At 36.3% G+C, this 19,420-nt stretch overlaps 1 protein-coding gene across 8 annotated transcripts in view; it reads left to right on the top strand.

Moving 5' to 3' along the window:
- The window catches only part of LOC150094422 (tyrosine-protein phosphatase Lar-like), a 1,380,317-nt gene that overhangs the window by 757,290 nt on the left and 603,607 nt on the right, over window positions 1-19,420 (top strand). For all 8 annotated transcript variants that reach the window (XM_090412197.1, XM_090412199.1, XM_090412204.1 and 5 more), the window contains one exon: window positions 11,410-11,520. In XM_090412197.1, the coding sequence (XP_090268323.1) occupies window positions 11,410-11,520 (111 nt within the window). The remainder of the gene's footprint in view (window positions 1-11,409; window positions 11,521-19,420) is intronic.

The following is a 19,420-nucleotide window of genomic DNA, read 5'->3' as shown; positions in this document are numbered from 1 at the left end:
CTGTGCACAATAATCCATATGAGGCCTGATCAAGGCCTTATACAATCATAACCTCTCTATTTCTGCATGACAGGGTACTCCGCATCATTGCCATTATCCGATTTGATGTCTTAACAACTTGTGTCATGTGGCCCTGAATTTCAGGTCCTTACCTTGTCCACCATCACTCCTAGATCTCTCATCTCCTCTACTTCTGTTAAAGTTTCCCCACCAAGTGTATACTTTGCATCCCATTGTTGCTTACCAAATCTCAAAACCTTACACTTTGCAACATTGAACTGATAGTTCCATTTACCTGCCCATTCATGTAATCTATTCAAGTCCTCTTGTAAAGCCATAAATTCCACTTGACTTTCCATTGCTCTCCCCAGTTTTGCATCATCTGCAAGCTGCTGCATATCACTAGGTAAACCCATCTCAATATCATTAACATACAAATTGAACCACAGTGGCCCCAAAATTGACCCCTGTGGCACACCACTAGTGACCTTTCTCTTTCACGATACCGCACCCCTATATACGACTTACTGATACCTATCTGACAGCTAGTCACTGATCCAACTCAGAAGTCTCTTATCCAGTCCCATCTGTTTAAATATGTTTAAGAGCTTGTCGTGTGGCAGGCTATCAAAAGCTTTTTCAAAATCAAAGTACACCACTGTATATGCATCTCCCATGTCTAAGGTATTTGTCACCTTGTTATAGTACATAAGTAAGTTAGTGAAATGTGATTTCCTGTTAAGAAACCCATGCTGATAACCACAGAGAATACTGCTGTTATCAACCTATTTCTGTATCCTACTTCTCACCAATCTTTCCAGTACCTTTACCACAATTCCAGATGTACAGACCGGCCTATAATTTGAAGCTACTGCCTTATCACCTCCTTTATGCAGTGGAACAATTTTACCCTCTTCCACTCCCTTGGAACGTGTGTTGTTGTAAGACTTTTATTAAACAGGCATGCCAATTCCCTGAACATTCCCTTAAGATGCGTGGTGATATGTCATCAAATCCTATTGCCTTATTGACATCAAGGTTATTTATTTCCTCAAATACCTCCTGCTCACTCACAATTAAGCCATCCCCTCTTATGTCATCTACATATAATTTCCTCATGATTTCCTCCTGATCAAGATGAAACACCCTTATAAATTGATCACTGAATATCTCAACAATGTCTTCTGCAGCAGTTACCATTCTACCACTTTCATCCATTAACTTCATCTTGCCATGATCATTCTTCCTTCTACTTACCATATGTCTAAAAAAACTCTCTAGGATTTTTCTTTGCCTGCTTTGCCAATTTTTGTTCATACTCTATTTTTGTTGTCCTTACTCACTGAGTCACTCTCCTGGCTTGTTCTTTATACTCTTCATGCATTATACTTTGTCAGTTCCCATGTAGCATTTATTTCCTTACCACTCAACTCCTCGTTCCATGTTATAGCTCCAAGCTGTCTCCTAAACTTGTCGTAATCACCATCCTTATAATGAAGACATAATAAGATTTTTATTCCTCAAAGATCACAGAGGGCTTTTAATTCTGCAAATGAAATATTTTGAGGTTGAAGTTTAGGATTATGAATAATTTTAGCAACTTCAAAACATAATTAATTTCCATTATCATAAATCAAGTGAGAGATATTATATATGACATATGATGATAAAAATCAGTTATGTTTTGAAGTTGCTAAAAATATTCATAATTCTTAACTTCCACCTCTAAATATCTCATTTGCAGAATTAAAAGCCCTACGTGATCTTGGAAGAAATAAAAATCTTATTATTGCCAAAGCTGGTAAATGCAGTATTATTGCTGTTTCTGACTATTCTGATTATAAATGGAAAATGGATATATTGGATAAATATCCAATAAACTTAACTGTTTATTGGGTATTTATTTTTGTTTGATCTTAATCACATTTCACAAACTAAAAACATGCTGCAAAATGACCTAGAATTTATGACTTACTCAAGTTGGATAAATCAGGATATCCTTTTTGTCCAATTGCTCATTGCATAGTTAGTCCTACATACAGAATTTCAAAGGGTGTTTTCACAGGACATTCTTTTTTTATAATAATAATACAGTAAACTTTATCTCAAAAATTTAAGATTTGAGACTTCACTCTTCAGATTTACTAGAAAGCTTTTTGACATAGCTTCACTTTTTAATAATTGTTCCTTTAGCAGTCACCATAGAATTCTTATCATCTAACTTTCCATTAGATATTCTAGAGCTCTTCAAGTTCATCATGAATTCTGGATATTTCAGCTGGAATCAAAATATTTATAGTTAATAGATCTTAATTAAATAATTTTTCAGCTTTGTCTATGTGTAACTTCAACAGAACCATTCTCTGTTTCTTGTATTGCAAAAATGAAGACATCAGGGGAGGGGATAGGAAGTTTTGGTATAGGAAGAATGGATATTGACTGGAAGCAAAAGGAAATAGTGCAAGGGAAGTCAACATAAGAAGAATAGTTGGGGAGTGGTTGGATCTTGGGGAAAACAGGATAAAGAGGAAGTGTGGCATGGTGTGAAGGAGTTACAGCAGATAGGTAGAATTTAATAAGAATAGTTACACACCAAAAATGAGTTACCTGTGATTGTTTATCAATATCTGTAATATTCATATTTATAAATTTAGGGACACAAAAACACACGTGTTGAAAAGATTATTTTACTAATTATTAATAAAATAACACTTGACGTTTTGACTCCCTGTATTGAAGTCATCATCAGAAGGATACATGTGTATAAGGAACCAAGCTATATGCTCTAGCCCTGTATACCGGTAAACTAAATCTACATAGTTTTAGAGACACTTTTTGTGTCCCTAAATTTATAAATATGAATGCTGATCACTGTGTAACCTTAAAAGAAAGAATCATCATAATCCATTGAGATGTGACTCACAAGCAGTGCAGCCTCTATGGTAAGCTAAAGATATGTGTTTCCTTGTTAATGAATTGACTAGCCTTTTTGAAATGATGTAGAGACAGCAACTTAATACCTAACTGCATTAAACTAAAGAAAAAGTTTAAATCAGCTAAAGTGCTCCGTATTTATGACTGGTTGGAAAAAGCTTTGTTACGAGAACAAATCCACGAGGCACGTAAAAACCTAGCATCTAACCAAGCCAAAGTTCTACAACTTAAATTAGAGCTATCTGACTACGTTAATCCAGAAATTTGGGAGATTTTAGACAGGATCACAGATGATTTGGCCAAGCACTTATTACTGAAAAACAAAGAAAAATTAATAATGAAATTTCAAGCCCTACAGCAACAGAAAAGCACAAGACCATCAGGTCTTGTGCTTTTCTGTTGTTGTTGTTGTGGATTAGCTGTTCCTTTCGCCATAACGAAAGGAACAGCTAATCACAATTAGCAGCCAATCGCCCACAAACGAAGTTAGGAGCAACCAATCACCATCGGACCACAGCTTGGTTATTAACCAATCAAGCCACAATCTCAGCCAAGGTGAACTCTCACTGCTAAAGAAAGTTTTGAGCTATGCCATTGCTCAGAGGTCAGTGAACAAACTTGATATCATTTATCACATCGAGAGAGGGTTAAGATCCCTACCCACCAATCTAGCTGATAAAATATGCATGGAAACATTGTGTATACTAAATTCAAACAAAAAACTAAGCAGCAACTTAAACAAAACCGAAAATCTGGCCTTTAAATCCTTAAAAATTAACCAAGACATTATAATCACGAAAGCAGATAAAGTAATGCCACTGTCCTTTTAGACCGTACAACATACATTGAAAAAATGAACCATTTGATATCGGACCACAACACCTACCAAATGGTAAACTACAACCCCACAAAACGTATAAAAAAGAAAACAACTGAATTAATCAAATCCGTCCACACATGGCCCAAAGAAACAACAAAAAAATTAATACGTCAATTATGCCCGCACCCCCAGAATTTATGGCCTACCAAAAATACACAAAGCAGACACACCATTGCATCCGATTGTTGAAGGAATTGACAGCCCAGATTATCACTTAGCCAAAAAATTAGCATCCATACTCAAGGAATTGATAGATCAGTCCCCTTCCTACATAAAAAAAATACACATTTCATAAATAAAATTAAAAACATTACACTCAACGACCAAGATTTATTAGTCAGCTTTGACATAACTTCCCTTTTCACCAATGTCCCAATCAATGGCACTATCTTGCTCTTACAGAACATATTTCCACACGACATCACAGCCCTCTTTGCCCACATACTCTTCTCCAGATATTTCGTGTGGCAAAACAATTTTTACCTTCAAAAAAAAAAAAAAGGTACAGCCATGGGCTCACCATTTTCCCTCCCAATAGCTAACTTTTATATGGAAGACTTTGAGCAACATACTCTAGAGACAGCAGGTCTAAAGCCCAAAATTTGGCTCAGATACATCAACGATATTTTCACCATTTGGCCCCACGGCCTCAAAGCACTAAATACATTCCTTAGCCACCTAAACAAACAACACAAACGTATCCAATTCACCATTGAAATGGGAAAAAACAATCTCTTCTGTTCCTAGACACACTTATCACACGTCTTCCCTCTGGCTGTCTCTCCTTCTCAGTCTACTGCAAACCTACACACACAGGCCAATACATACACAAAAATTCTTATCACCACCCAACACAAAAATTAGGTGTCATAAACACCCTTAAACACAGAGCTCAAACTATTTGTTCTAATGAACAAGCTATAAACCAGGAATACAAGATCATTAACCAAACATTTATAAAAAATGGATACAGTAAAAAAACTATTCACAAGTTCCTCCACAAAGATGCGAGTAAGAACAAAAAAGATTTCAGGAATGCCATTGCCATTCCTTATGATAGAGGCGTTTCTGAAAATATAGACAGAACACTACACAAATGCAACATTGAAACCACCTTTAAACCCCCGAATAAGTTTAGACACCTACTCAGTTTTTCTAAAGATCCTCTTCCACACCTGGCCCACCCAGAGGTATACAAAATACAATGCACATGTAACATACCATATATAGGAGAAACAGGGCGAACTATCCCAATTAGACAAAATGAACACAAATGACACATTAAATACCTCCATTTTGGAAAAAGCGGCCTTTCTGACCACGCACTCCAAACATACCACAGAATTGATTGGAAAAATACCAAGTCCCTACACCGCACCAAAACCTGGTTTGAGAGGAAATTTAAATAGTCATGTGAAATGCTCAAACATAACCCAGATCTCAACAAAAATGATGGCCTAACCATTCCAAGAATGTGGAGGACCCCTACAACCTGTATAACAACCTAAACAAGCCGAAGAAAAATCCCACTACAAGAAGATAACCTGGTGAAGTGTTTGTAACATTCAACAGCAACTGAAGGAAATCATATTATAACAATCAGAACTGTACAAATCCAGAAGAATATTAATACACGAGGACTTTAACAGTTTATTGTAGTTGTATTTTTTTTTTTTTAATTTTATTTTTATTTTATTTATTTTTTTTTATTTTATCGCTAGAGGTCAGACTAGGAAAAAGATTAATTAACTACATAGATTTAGTTTATAGGGCTAGAGCATGTTGCTTGGTTCCTTATGTGCATGTATCCTTCTGATGATGACCTTGATACAGAGATCGAAACGTCACGTGTTATTTTATTAATAATTAGTAAAATAATCTTTTCAACACGTGTGTTTTTGTGTTCCTAAATTTATAAATATGAATGCTGATCACCATGTAACCTTAAAAGAAAGAAAATCTGTAATATAATAAATAATGGAAACATAATTGGATTGTTTTGAGATGGTATGGTATGAAATTATTATTATTATTACAGGCGACTCCAAGGAGTCTTTAGACTCATCAAGGAAGGCTCTAAACATCATGTCCATCACAACTATTCTACATTCACACAGTATCTATTTATCGTACTTTTCCTTGAACTCATTCACTGTCATAGCACCCACAACAGGCTGGCAGCTTATTCCACTCATTCACCACTCTAAAAGTAAAAAAAACCAGCTCTAACACCCTTACTAACCACACTCTTGCCCAGCTTCCATGGATGTCCCCTAGTCCTCCCACCACCAGTCCTGTTCTCAAAAATATCTTCTGAATTAATCTGAAATGAAAGTAGTCAAAATCGAAATTAATCTGAAATGGAAGTAGACCAGGTGCGATATTTAGTCGGATGTTGCAACAGGTCCAGAATTATGGAGGATGATAGGGAAATGTGTAGTCAAATTAATTTACCCAGAAATAGGAGGGCAATCACTGTGTGATTTTATTTATAGAAATAGATCACATTAAAAGATAGTATTCATCAAAAAAGCTAAAGAAAGTTAATTTCTTAAGTTTTTTGGGAAATATCTCATCGTTTCTTTTTTTTTGTAAATTCTGCAGAAAGCTGTTTGTGTACCTTAAGTACAATGTAATAATATATACTTGAGAACTAGAGTCTAGGTTATAACTCCCATATTAGAAGATGTTGTTGTGAATGAGTGTTGAGTATCTCCATTTGGCAATCTGCACTTGAAATGAACAGCACGGGGTTACTAAGGAAAGAATATGTTCGAGTAATTTGCTCATATTTTATAATAACGTGATGGTTAAGTTAGACAAGGAGAAGGAATGCACTATGATATTTTTGGACTTGGCTATAGCTCCTGACTGGAATCATCATGAAATGCTATTGCATAATTTGGAGGATATGGGATCGGATTATAAACTACTAGTTTTTATAAGAGGATGGCTGGCTCATAGATATCAAAAAGTGATGTTTCTCTAGGGATCTTTCCTTGTTCCATTGTTATTTTCAGTCTGCATTAGTGGCATTGGCGAAGGATAATTTAACAGAAGATTTACAGCTATTTGCTGATGTAAAAATAAGCAAAGTAATCAGGAATGCAACTGACATGCAGTACTTGAAGAATAATTTGAATAAGCTATAACTATGGTCATGTGAAAATGGGTGTCAGTTGAATGTTAGTAAATGTAAAGTTACACTTTGGTGTAATGAAATGTCCCCCAATGATGCATTATGTTTTTGCAGGATTATGCTAGAAGCTTATCAGACTAGGGATTTTAGAGTTTTAATAAGTTCAGGGGTCGTATAGAAAAGACTGCATATACAACCTTTCTTTTAGGCTTACACGATGATCCGAATGCATTTTTGAAAATTATGGAGACAATTACCATGTTTGAATAAAAACTTTAGTTTAATATAACTAAAATCTACATTTGACGTTTCGACCTTTATGTCAAGGTCATCTTCTGGAGCATACAAATATACACAGGAAACAAGCTATACTACAATCAAACCGGTTCGTTAAAGACACTGTAGAATGTAGATTTTAGTTATTATTATTATTATTATTATTTCGGGCGACTCCAGGAGTCCTTAGACTCATCGAGGGAGGCCCTAAACATCATGTCCACACAACTATGCGATTACATTCTCACAGTATCTATCATACCTTGGCTTGAACTCATTCACCGTCATAGCACCCACAACAGACTCTGGCAGCTTATTCCACTCATTTACCACTCTAAAAGTAAAGCTCTAACACCCCTGCTAACCACACTCTTGCCCAGCTTCCATAGGTGTCCCCTAGTTCTCCCACCACCAGTCCTGATCTCAAAAATATCCTCTGAATTAATCCTATAGAATCCCTTTAGCAATTTGAATGTCTCAATCATATCTCCCCTGCTCCGCCTATCAACTAGTTTCTGCAACCCACAAATCTTCAACCTGTTCTCATATGGTTCATTCCATAGACCTGTTATCATCTTAGTCACTCGCCTCTGGATCCTCTCCACCTCCTCCCCATCAAGAAGGAATCGAGGTGACCAAATCTGGGCACAGTAGTCGAGATGAGGTCTTATTAAACTGAAGTTTTTATTCAAACACGGTAGTTGTCTCCATAATTTTCAAAAATGCACTGCATACACAACTTGGAGGATAATTGTGTTGAGACAAACGTTGACATATAAAGAAGTCATTTTGCCTTGTAAAGACAGGTCCTTGATATAACCTCACCTGAACTATTATGTGCATATATAGTATCCTGGTTTTGGAGGTGATGATTATGATACAGTGGAGAGAGAGTACATAGGAGAGCATTAATAATGATATTGGGACTGTGGATTGTAGACTATGAGAATAGATTGAGAATTTGTGGACTGCAGACAGTAGCAAACAAGAGAGAGAGTGGCAACATGATAGTGACCTACAAACTTCTGAAAATGCTACACAGGATACCAGTAGATGGAATGTGGGGGAAAAGATGGGGGGGGGGCATCCATAGCGGTTGAGAATGAATGCAGCAAAAAGGGAAAAGATAGTGTTTTCTCCCATAGAATGATGTGTGACTAGATTTGGTTGCCATTGGATTTTCTGATTTCAGATGGTATAAATCAGCTGTTAAACTTTTTTTGCTTTCTTTATATTGTTTGTTTATTTAGTTTGTTTAATCTTATCTTACAATAATTTATTGTTTCTTGATTCTATCCCTTTTCTTACTTAAAACCTTGTATAATCAGATTCTTACTGGCTGCTCGATTGTTGTGTCGTCCCTTCTTTCTTATTTTTATGTGTATCTAGTATCTTTCTCATTGATATCTCAGGACAACGCATTTTATATTAGCCTTTCTTATTGCAATCACAGTATCAAGTACTATCACGTATGTCTCTATGTTAAATAGATTGCGTCATTGTTATGCGATTCACATTAGTAATAAGCTTAGCCTTACATCTCATTTCTTTTATGCTCCTTCTTACATAGCTTAACCTTTAAGGACCACCAGAAGATTACCCGTTCCCTGAACTCTATATATTATCCTGATTACTCAAGCAAATTTATTTTTTTTCTGCACCAGCCTGAGCCTTAAAGTTAGAGATAGACACTGCCTTTAGGTTAATTATAGAATATCAGGTGTTACTAGCAATATAATTAAATTTCTAGAAACCTGGGCTCTCTGGCATAATTTTTTACTCTTATTTGCAGTCGTGCCCTTACTTTCAATTGGGGTATTCCCGCACACTCACACGTACTCAGGTTCGATTTTTTATGAAGGGTCAGAGTCAGTCAACATGATCAGAAACACACATAATTAAAGAATCAAACATTTATTAAGTTCAATCAGTGATGCTACACAAGTTAAATTGATCATCAAATTCTAAAGTTAAATCACTACCTTTCATTCACTCTCTCAGTCTTAAATAAATTTTTGTATTCTACTTCAAAGTATCAGCAATTCAATGTCTCAATAACTCGATACATATTACCTTTATGATTACAATTCGTTTTTTACACTAAGTTCAGAGTATTAGCACAATTCAATGTCTCAATACACGTCACATTTAAGATTACAATTCATTTTTAACATTAAGGCACTTTAACACATTCTTCAAACTCTCTCAGAACAAACATAACAGAATCTCTATCTGGTTGAAAGTTCCTAAAATTTTCTTCAAGAAAACATAGTCATTTTCACAGATCTAAACTTTTCACTCTTTCTTCTAATACAAATTTCAAATTTCGCTCTCTTAAATGTTAGTCAATCTCAAAAGGGCTAGAATAAGTGAGGGTACTTATCTATTCTTATTCTTCGGTTTCCTGCCGTCCTTTGTCTCGAATCTGGTTGTCTCGATTTTTAACACCACGTGGGTTGCATGTGCTCGCTTGGGCTGGACGCTATACTTCTGCCTAGGTTTTTACGTAGATGAACTTCTCACTATGGCCGGCGGTAATCTTGCCGAAACTCTACTGCAGTGTCATACTGAACTCTGTCGTAAGTCAGCCCTCAAATATGAGAGCTGAACCGCGAAGAACTCTCGGAGCACACGGAGAGAAAAACTCAGGAACAAGAAAAAAACAGGGTCATTTACTTCCGTGTCGCGGGTTTTATTCGCTCTCCTAGATTTCCACCTTTCCAAGTTTGAAATTTCTCATCATTTCACCCATTGGTCTCCGTTCGGGTGACTTCACCGATTAACATACGGGACTTCTTGGTTCAGGGAACGTATGCATCATTGTGCCTTCTAAGATGTAATGCCCGCAGGTATTTCTCTGATCTTATAGTATTTAGGGTGATCTTTGCCCTATGTCGTTGAATAGTTCGCATTCTTTCACTTGCATTATTTCATTAACAATTCCTCTCTTATTTTGCCCTTTTTTCTGACTTACATTTATGCTAGACACTTAGGTATAAAGTTTTAAAATTCACAAATTATTATATAGGAAGTTGTTATAAACAAAAAACACATTTTTACTGCTAAAAGACAAGTATGCAAGTGTGATTTTATGTAAATTGTTAGATTTTGGAATGGTGATGTCAGGTAAATTCTGAAGTTGCCTATTTCAGATCTAACACAGCACTTCCCGAACTGTGGGGCACGGCCCTCTTAGGGGTCGCAAGTTTTGTTGAGGGACCGTAAGATAATGAAAACAAATTTAAAATGTTTTAAGACTCGGTAGTTCTTTTTTTTTTTTTTTAATCTTAACCCTTTCTGACCTGAATTTTTAAGCCTATATCTAAATTGTTTAAAACAAAGGAGAAGAGTGCCCATAAACTTTTACGAACTTGGCTTAATGCCAAAAGAAATTTGAATGAAATTCTTCTGGCATTGAACCTTCTTTTACAAAGAATTTTATAACTGGATGATACTTAATTCTATCCATTTCAAGGGATGCAGACAACGCTTTTGCTTCAGACAGCTGTATAAAACAAACCGCCTGATAAAGTGACTTGCAATTTCACATGGATGCTTATGACAGATATACCAACTTAGAAAAAAAAAAATCTGTTGCCAATGGTGTTTGCCATCTATGGGCAAGGCCGAGAACTTTTCAGACTACTCTCGTACATATATAATTAGATCAAAAGTGGCTCTTCACTGGGTTCTCCTAATGCCAATCCTTACATTAGGAGAACCCAGCTTTCACATCAAAAATTTAATTTTTTTATGCTACAGTTGATTCCTAACTTTAATGCTTATTCTTAATCAGCCAACCAGCTAGTCTGGTTGGCTCAGTAGAGATAGGCAATTCTGCTAAATGGCCAATAGACCATGAATTTGAATCTCATTATTGGCATGGATATTTATGAATGTCTTTAGGAATTAGATGAATCTCATCACCTGCAATTTGCTTAAAGACCTCAAAAGTGTTTTTTTTTTGGTGGGGGGGGGGATTCATATTTGTGTCATTTGTTTATAGTCAAGTTTTCAGTTTATCCAACCCACAGGTTACCCATGTACAGTTGTACAATATTTTTACAGTCTTTTAAAATTTTATGTAATCCATCATACTCTATATGGCATTTTGCATCAGCAGAAAGTGTTATTAAATAATGATTTTGCATTAAAATATTGCTTATTCATTTTTTTCTAGCATCCTTACAGATTGTTGAAGCTGAAGAAGAGGATCAAGGTAGTTACGAATGTGTTGCAAAAAATATCAAAGGAACTGCTGTTTCACATGGAGCAACACTCTATGTTAGAGGTAAATAGTTATTGATAAGCTATCATACTCCACTACTGTATGAAGAGATATGTCTGATAATGATATAGCAGATAATCATAATAAAATTAGTTTAATCCTTTACCCAAGCGTGAGCAAACAAAGTTTGGGCCTGAAAGTATCTTCAGGGCTGGGGTAAGGTGGTACAACCTTACCCCAGTACCACCTTACCCCAGTCCTGAAGATACTTTCAGGCACAAACTTTGTTTGCTCACACTTGGGTAAAGGATTAAACTAATTTTATTATACTCTAACCAAGTGAAAAATAAACTTTCAGCAGATAATCAGATAATGTCTGCTGTATTGTAGTAAATTGTGTAATGTCTGATGTTGATTGCTCATGTGTGCCATGTCTTCTCTCACGTTTTTGATCATTCTACATTTCTTCATTTATAAGTATGAAATTGGATGGTCTGATTGTGTTGGTAGGTAATATCTGTCTCTACTTTCCAACCAATAATCAGACGATCAGATTTGAGAATGTTTTTAGGTAGTAGAAGTATGGAAGACAGAAGTGGCTTGAAAGAGTTCCATGCTTTCTCTGTAGCAGGGTTTCTGGATTACTTACCTGTTAGCTTTGCCTGGTTGACCGAGTGGATAGCACTTCTGCTTTCCACCTGATAGATTGATTCAAATACTACTGCATCCATGGATGTCTGTGATGGTCTTTATGTGGTAGATGAATTTCATTGCCTGATGACCACTACTCTGTTTTTTCTTGGAGACATGAAGTGGCTTGAAAAAAAGCTCATGTTTGGTGTCTGGAGTACATTTAAGAGAATATAACCATTAGCTCACCCATTATATTAAGGTGGTTAGCCTTATTTGAATTTAATTACTTTCAGTTGGCCTTCTCTGCCTAGAATTGATCTCCTGTTATCGCTGCAATTGACTATAAGACCACATTGAACTAAGAGGATGGAACTATTTAATAAAACCTTTCATAGTTAACCCAGTCTGAATTTTATCTCCTTCTGGTGAATATTGTGTAATGTGGGTGGTCTATGCCACCTAGTCAAAAATTTGATATCTCTTCGAATGTTTCTTTCTAAATGCAAAAATCATGTGACTGAATGATAAGATTTCCACAATACAATATTATAAAGCATTTCTATGTCATATTGCTGGTTTTCAAATCCATGTTTCTTTCTAACCTTCCATAAATGGTGTTTTAATTCATTAATTATAAAAAGGAAAATTCCTTGCCATTGCTGACGTGCAGTGGGTACTGGAAATATGCAGGGAAAGAGGACAGCTGTAGAATGCATGTTCTACGGTTTCCAATTGGTAATGGATGTCACAGATTGCATCTCCAGTCTTAACGTACCTTCATTTGATGGTATTGACTGCAATGGAAGGCAGTCATATGCAATTCTCCAAGCAAGAGTCCTCCTGATAGGGTATCCCAAAGTGTTGTTGTTAGTACTCGCTGTGGAAGTTCATAGCAAAAGAGATTAAAGATTTCTTTATTTTACGTTTACTTTAAATTTTACTTTTTTTTTAATGGAAAGAATGTCAATGCCAGAATGTTGTAGCAGTCTTAGAGTTAAGCACAGAATGTTGTGGTATTCAGGAACAATCTCAGCTTTTCAACATCATCATCATCATCAAATTCCTGCCATGTACCCTCAAGGGGTGTACAGAATATGATACTACTACATGAAAAATTTACATCATTACTAACTTCCTATCTACAATTTTCCTCCAAATCAGTCTGTTACTTGTCAAGACTCCAACATTACCAAATCTTATATTTCTATCGTCTAAGGCACTTTGTACCATATCAATCCACTTATATCTTGGTCTTCCTCTGGGTCGTTTTCCTGCCAACTTGGCAGAGAACACTTGTTTTGCTAATCTTTCCTCGCCCATTCTGTTTAAGTGACCATACCACCTGAGATTAGCTCTGCTAACGCATTCCTGGATGCCGACAATGTCAAGTTCTTTCCTAATATTCTCATTTTTAATATGATATTGCCATTGATGCCATCTGTTCACGCCTCTAATCTATCTCAGGACTCTCATATCTGCGGTCTCTAGTCTTTGGTCAAGTGTTTTACTTCTGGCCCAGCTCTCAGATCCATAAGTTGAAACTGGTTTGAACACTGTCTTGTATACAGCTAATTTAGTGTTCCGACTAATTTCTCTCTTATTCCATATGAAATTATTCAGTTGACTTCCTACCATACCAGCTTTGTTGATTCTGTTGTCTATTTCCATATTTAATTTACCATCTTCACTAAAATTCGTGCCTAAGTAGCTGAAATGTTTTACTTGTTCCACAGGTTCTCCATTCACAACACAGTTGACATTTTCAATGATTCTGCCTATTTTCATTGTCTTTGTCTTTTTATTGCAGACCTTCATATCATATCTATTACAATAGTTATTCAATTTAGTCAGAGAATCTTGCAGACCTGTAGCAGATTTATTTAGAAATATAACCTTGTCTGCATAAAGCAAAGAGCTGACATTAACATCTCCAATTTTGATATCATGTTTAATACCACTTTCCTTCATAATGTGATCCATATAGATAATGAATAAGAGAGAGGATAATGTACATCCTTGTCTCACACCACATTTAACATTAAACCATCTTCCTGTACATCCTTCAATTCTAACTGCCGACTTACAACTCAAATACAGACTAAGTATTGCTTGATATAATGCCCCATTGACACCATATAGCTGTAGTGTATTGAATAGCTTTAATCTTGGCACCTTGTCATATGCCTTTTCCAAATCAACAAAACTTAAATACAGATCTTTGTTATATTCCCATGCTTCTCGACTATTTGTCGTAAAGTGAAGATCTGATCCTGACAGCCTCTATTTGACATGAATCCAGCTTGCTCTTCACCAAGATTTTCTTCCACAATTCTTCTCAACCATTTCTCAAGTATACTTGCATATATCTACCAGAAACACTCAGTAGAGTTATGCCTCTCTAATTCTCACATTCAGTTTTATTTCCCTTTTTATATATGGGTACTATGAGAGCTCTAAACAATCGTTTGGAATTCGTCCCTCTGTCCAGGCATTCTGATCTCAGCTTTTGGATATTTATAATAATTTACTCCAAACAGGGGAAACCCAGGTAGTAACAGAAGAATCTCTGCACATGTGTGATTGGTCTGCAATATTTTATGGATTTTTGAAGCTGTATTGCTTAAATCCACCTACAGAAGTCCTGGGTCTGACCGAGAACTTCTTTAGATTGATCGCCAGTTTTCTGCTGGACACACGCTGTGTGTGATGGTGGATGGCTCCCTATCCTCGCACCACTCAATTAATGCTGGGGTCCCACAAGGTTCTGTCCTCTCATCAACCCTCTTCCTGCTATACATCAACGACCTACTGCAATTGACCTCCAACCCAATACACAGTTTTGCAGATGACAGCACACTACACTTCTCACTTGCATTTGATAAGCCTTACCCTACACAACTCACCTTATCCTACAGAACATCAACCACTTCAACTCCAATCTCCAAGCCATCCTACAACGGAGTTCGGATAACGTCATAAATTTCAATGCCAACAAAACCCAGTTCTGTACTATTTCCCATAAAAAAGAACAACTTTTCCCACTATCCTTTTCGACGATACCCAAATTTCCAGACAGCCTGAGATCTTGCTCCTCGGAATCACCCTCACATCTAAACTCTCCTGGCACAAACATATCTCAAACATTGCATCCTCAGCCTCAAAAAAACTAGGATTTTTCTTCTGCTCAAGACGTTACTTCACCCCTGAACAGCTACTGACATTATACAAGTCACAAATCTGCCCAACTATTGAATACTGCTCCCAAATATCGGGTGGGGCCCCTAACAAGCTCTCTCAAAATGCTCGACTCAATACAGAGGAGGGCAATTAGACTTATCAGTGATCCATCCCTTACTAACTCTCTCCCCCCACTTTCACACAGACGTTTGGTCTCTGCAGTAAGTATATTCTAAACATTTCCATGGGAAATGCTCATCTGAAATAACATCAATAATTTCCCCGCTCGGTACTAAGCTCATTGGAACACGTGCAGCTGCTGCACAACATCCCTTCACTGTACACCTAGAAACAAACAGAACAAATTTCTTTTCCTCTTCCTTCATCCCTGAATCTGCTGCACTGTGGAACAGTCTCCCACCTGCTGTGTTTCCCAACGAATACAATTTAAAGTCATTCAAATCAAATGTAAACAAATTCCTCCTTTCCAAACCCAATACCCATACAGTACTAATGTACTATAGGTTGACCAATCAACCTCCTATGTATGGGCCCAACATAAAAAAAAAAATAATAATAAAACATAATTTGTCATGTCGTACCATCATTTTTTATTTCTGAAAACTGAAAATCTGAAAACAAACCACAACTCAACATCACCAGAGTTAAAGATCGGTACTATCAACATAAGAAGCCTGAATGGCAAAGAAATGGAGCTAGCTGAGGAATTAGATAAGTACCAGATCGACATAATAGGGGTGACTGAAACAAAAAAGACAAAAACTGGTGAGATCTTTCTGAGCAATAAATACAAAATGTTATATTCAGGCAATGGCAATCAAAGAAAAGAAGGAGTAGCCATTGTATTCAACACAAAAAAGAGGCTAATCTTCTTGAATGGCAGTCAGTCTCAAGTAGAGTAATGTGGGAAAATATGAGAATGGGGAACTGGACAATGAGACTTATTTGTACCTATGGTCCCACAGAAGGTTCTACTAAGAAGTGGAGGAATTTTTTGAGGCTTTAGAAAAAGCAACTGACACAATGAAAAGGAAAAGTTGGTCCTTGTTGGGGATCTGAATAGCAGAGTAGGAAATGATTGTGAGACATACAAAAATATTTTGGGAAAATTTGGAGGAAACAGCAAAGCTAATAATAATGGCAAATATCTGTTGGATTTCTGCTCAGGACGTGGACTGGTTATTACTAACACCTTGTTCCAACATAAAAATGTGCACAAATTCACATGGAGAGAAGAGGCAAGGAATACGAAAAGTCTCATTGACTGTGTTATTGTTGATAGTGATGTTTTCTCCCTGGTGCAGGACACCAGAGTGTACAGAGGATTTGAAATTGGAAGTGATCACTATTTAGTCTTGAGCAGGATAAAATTGAATTTCATATTGAAAAGAATATCATGTAAGAAAATTTTAAAGCGAATAAAAGTTGAGCAGTTCTCAGATGTGAACTGTAGACTAAAATACACAAAGATTATTGAAGAAAAAATGAAAGAGTTTGAGAACAGGAATCAAACCTTGGAGATTCAGTGGCAAACTCTGAAGAAAACATTGATTGATTCTGCCAGAGAGGCATGTGGTGAGGTTGTTTGCAAGGATAAAAAAATCAGAACTCCCTGGTGGACACAGAAAGTTAAAGAGGCAGTGAAAGAAAAGAAAAAAGCATATCAAAAGTTCCTGTCAAATAAGTCAGCTTATGCTCTTAGAGAATACAGAGACAAATGCAAGAATGCTAAACACTGTATAAAACTAGCTAAACAAAAGTCATGGGAAGACTTTGGCAAGAATATAGAAAATAAATATCAAGAAGGTGGGAAAATATTCTGGAGGTTGTTGGAGAAGCTTAGGAATGGAGGAAAGAGTGCTGTAAAAGGAGTTAGAGATGATAAAGGTGACATGAAAATGGGAGAAAAAGATATCCTTGAAGTATGGAGTAATTATTTTGAAAAACTGCTAAATGAAACAAGCAGTGATGACAGCACAGTGGTAAAAAACACTGACCAGGCATGCAGTCAGGAATACATATCCATACTTGAAGTAGAAAAAGCCATCAAAGGCTTGAAATATGGAAAAGCAGCAGGAGTAGATGATATTCGACCAGAAATGCTGAAGTATGGTGGTATAAGAGGCTTACAGTGGCTGCACTGCATAGTTCAGAAAGCCTGGACAGAGGGACAAATTCCCAATGATTGGAGTAGAGCTCTCATAGTACCCATATATAAAAAGGGAAATAAAACTGAATGTGAGAATTACAGAGGTATTTCCCTACTGATTGTTCCTGGCAAGATCTATGCAAGTATACTTGAGAAACGGTTCAGAAGAATTGTGGAAGAAAAGCTTGGTGAAGAGCAAGATGGATTCAGGCCAAATAGAGGCTGTCAGGATCAGATCTTCACTTTACGACAAATAGTCGAGAAAGCATGGGAACATACCAGATCTGTATTTAAGTTTTGTCGATTTGGAAAAGGTATATGACATAGTGCCAAGAGTATAGCTATTCAATACGCTACAGTTATATGGTGTCAATGGGGCATTATATCAAGCAATACTTAGTATTTATTTGAGTTGTAAGTCAGCAGTTAGAATTGAAGGAAGTACAGGAAGATGGTTTAATGTTAAATGTGGTGTGAGACAAGGATGTACATTATCCCCTCTGTTATTCATTATCTATATGGATCACATTATGAAGGAAAGTGGTATTAAACATGATATCAAAATTGGAGATGTTAATATCAGCTCTTTGTTTATGTGGATGATGTTATACTTCTAAATAAATCTGCTACAAGTCTGCAAGATTCTCTGACTAAATTGAATAGCTGTTGTAATAGATATGGTATGAAGGTCAGCAATAAAAAGAGAAAGTCACTGAAAATAGGCAGAATCATTGAAAATGTCAACTGTGTTGTGAATGGAGAACCTGTGGAACAAGTAAAACATTTCAGCTACTTAGGCACGATTTTTAGTGAAGATGGTAAATTAAATATGGAAATAGACAACAGAATCAACAAAGCTGGTATGGTAGGAAGTCAACTGAATAATTTCATATGGAATAAGAGAGAAATTAGTCGGAACACTAAATTAGCTGTATACAAGACAGTTCAAACCAGTTTCAACTTATGGATCTGAGAGCTGGGCCAGAAGTAAAACACTTGACCAAAGACTAGAGACCGCAGATATGAGAGTCCTGAGAAAGATTATAGGCGTGAACAGATGGCATCAATGGCAATATCGTATTAAAAACGAGGATATTTGGAGAGACCTTGACATTGTCAACATCCAGGAATGCGTTAACAGAGCTAATCTCAGGTGGTATGGTCACCTAAACAGAATGGGCGAGAAAAGATTAGCAAAACAAGTGTTCTCTGCCAGGTTTGCAGCAAAACGACCCAGAGGAAGACCGAGATATAGGTGGATTGATACTGTACAAAGTGCCTTAGATGATAGAAATATAAGATCTGATAATGTTGGAGTCTTGACAAGAAACGGACTGATTTGGAGGAAAATTGTAGATAGGAAGTTAGTAATGATGTAATTTTTTTCATGTAGTACTATCATATCCTGTACACCCCTTGAGGGTACATGGCAGGAATTTGATGATGATGATGATGATGATGATAAAACATAATTTTAGGACTGGAAGCCTAAATCCTGAATGATAGTTGAAGAAATTCCATTTTAATTTCTTGGTGTCAGCTGGACGAAAAATTTGCACAAACTTACTATATAATTGCTTTTCTTCAGCTTCTGTGATATCTGTAATATTTATTATTTACAACTGAACAGAGAAGATTATGGTTTTGAGTACTATGGCTTTAGAAGAAAAGGAAAGTGGACTAATTTTCCACTCTTTTAAGGTTTCAATGATCTTGTAAATGAGTTCTTGAACTGGGTAATATTGGGTAAGTGGAGAAGGGAATTCCAAGTATAACGAAGTTTTTCCACTTGGTTATGCTATAAATTAAAGATACCAAGAAATTATATACTTGGTTCAATCCTTTATTCAAGTGTAAGCAAACAAAGTTTGTGGCTGAAGTATTTTCAGAACTGGGGCAACTCGTATATCGATGCTAATGACTTCACATTACTTGCCTTAGTATCCCATAATGCAAAACACATATCCTTGTGGACATGTATAA

This window comes from Typopeltis vanoorti, chromosome 22, assembly GCF_054136105.1.
Source record: "Typopeltis vanoorti isolate ZY-2024b chromosome 22, IOZ_Tvanoo_1.0, whole genome shotgun sequence".
Classification (NCBI taxonomy): domain Eukaryota; kingdom Metazoa; phylum Arthropoda; class Arachnida; order Uropygi; family Thelyphonidae; genus Typopeltis; species Typopeltis vanoorti.
The sequence above is the reverse complement of the archived record's forward strand: the minus strand, read 5'-3'. Positions and strand labels throughout refer to the sequence as shown.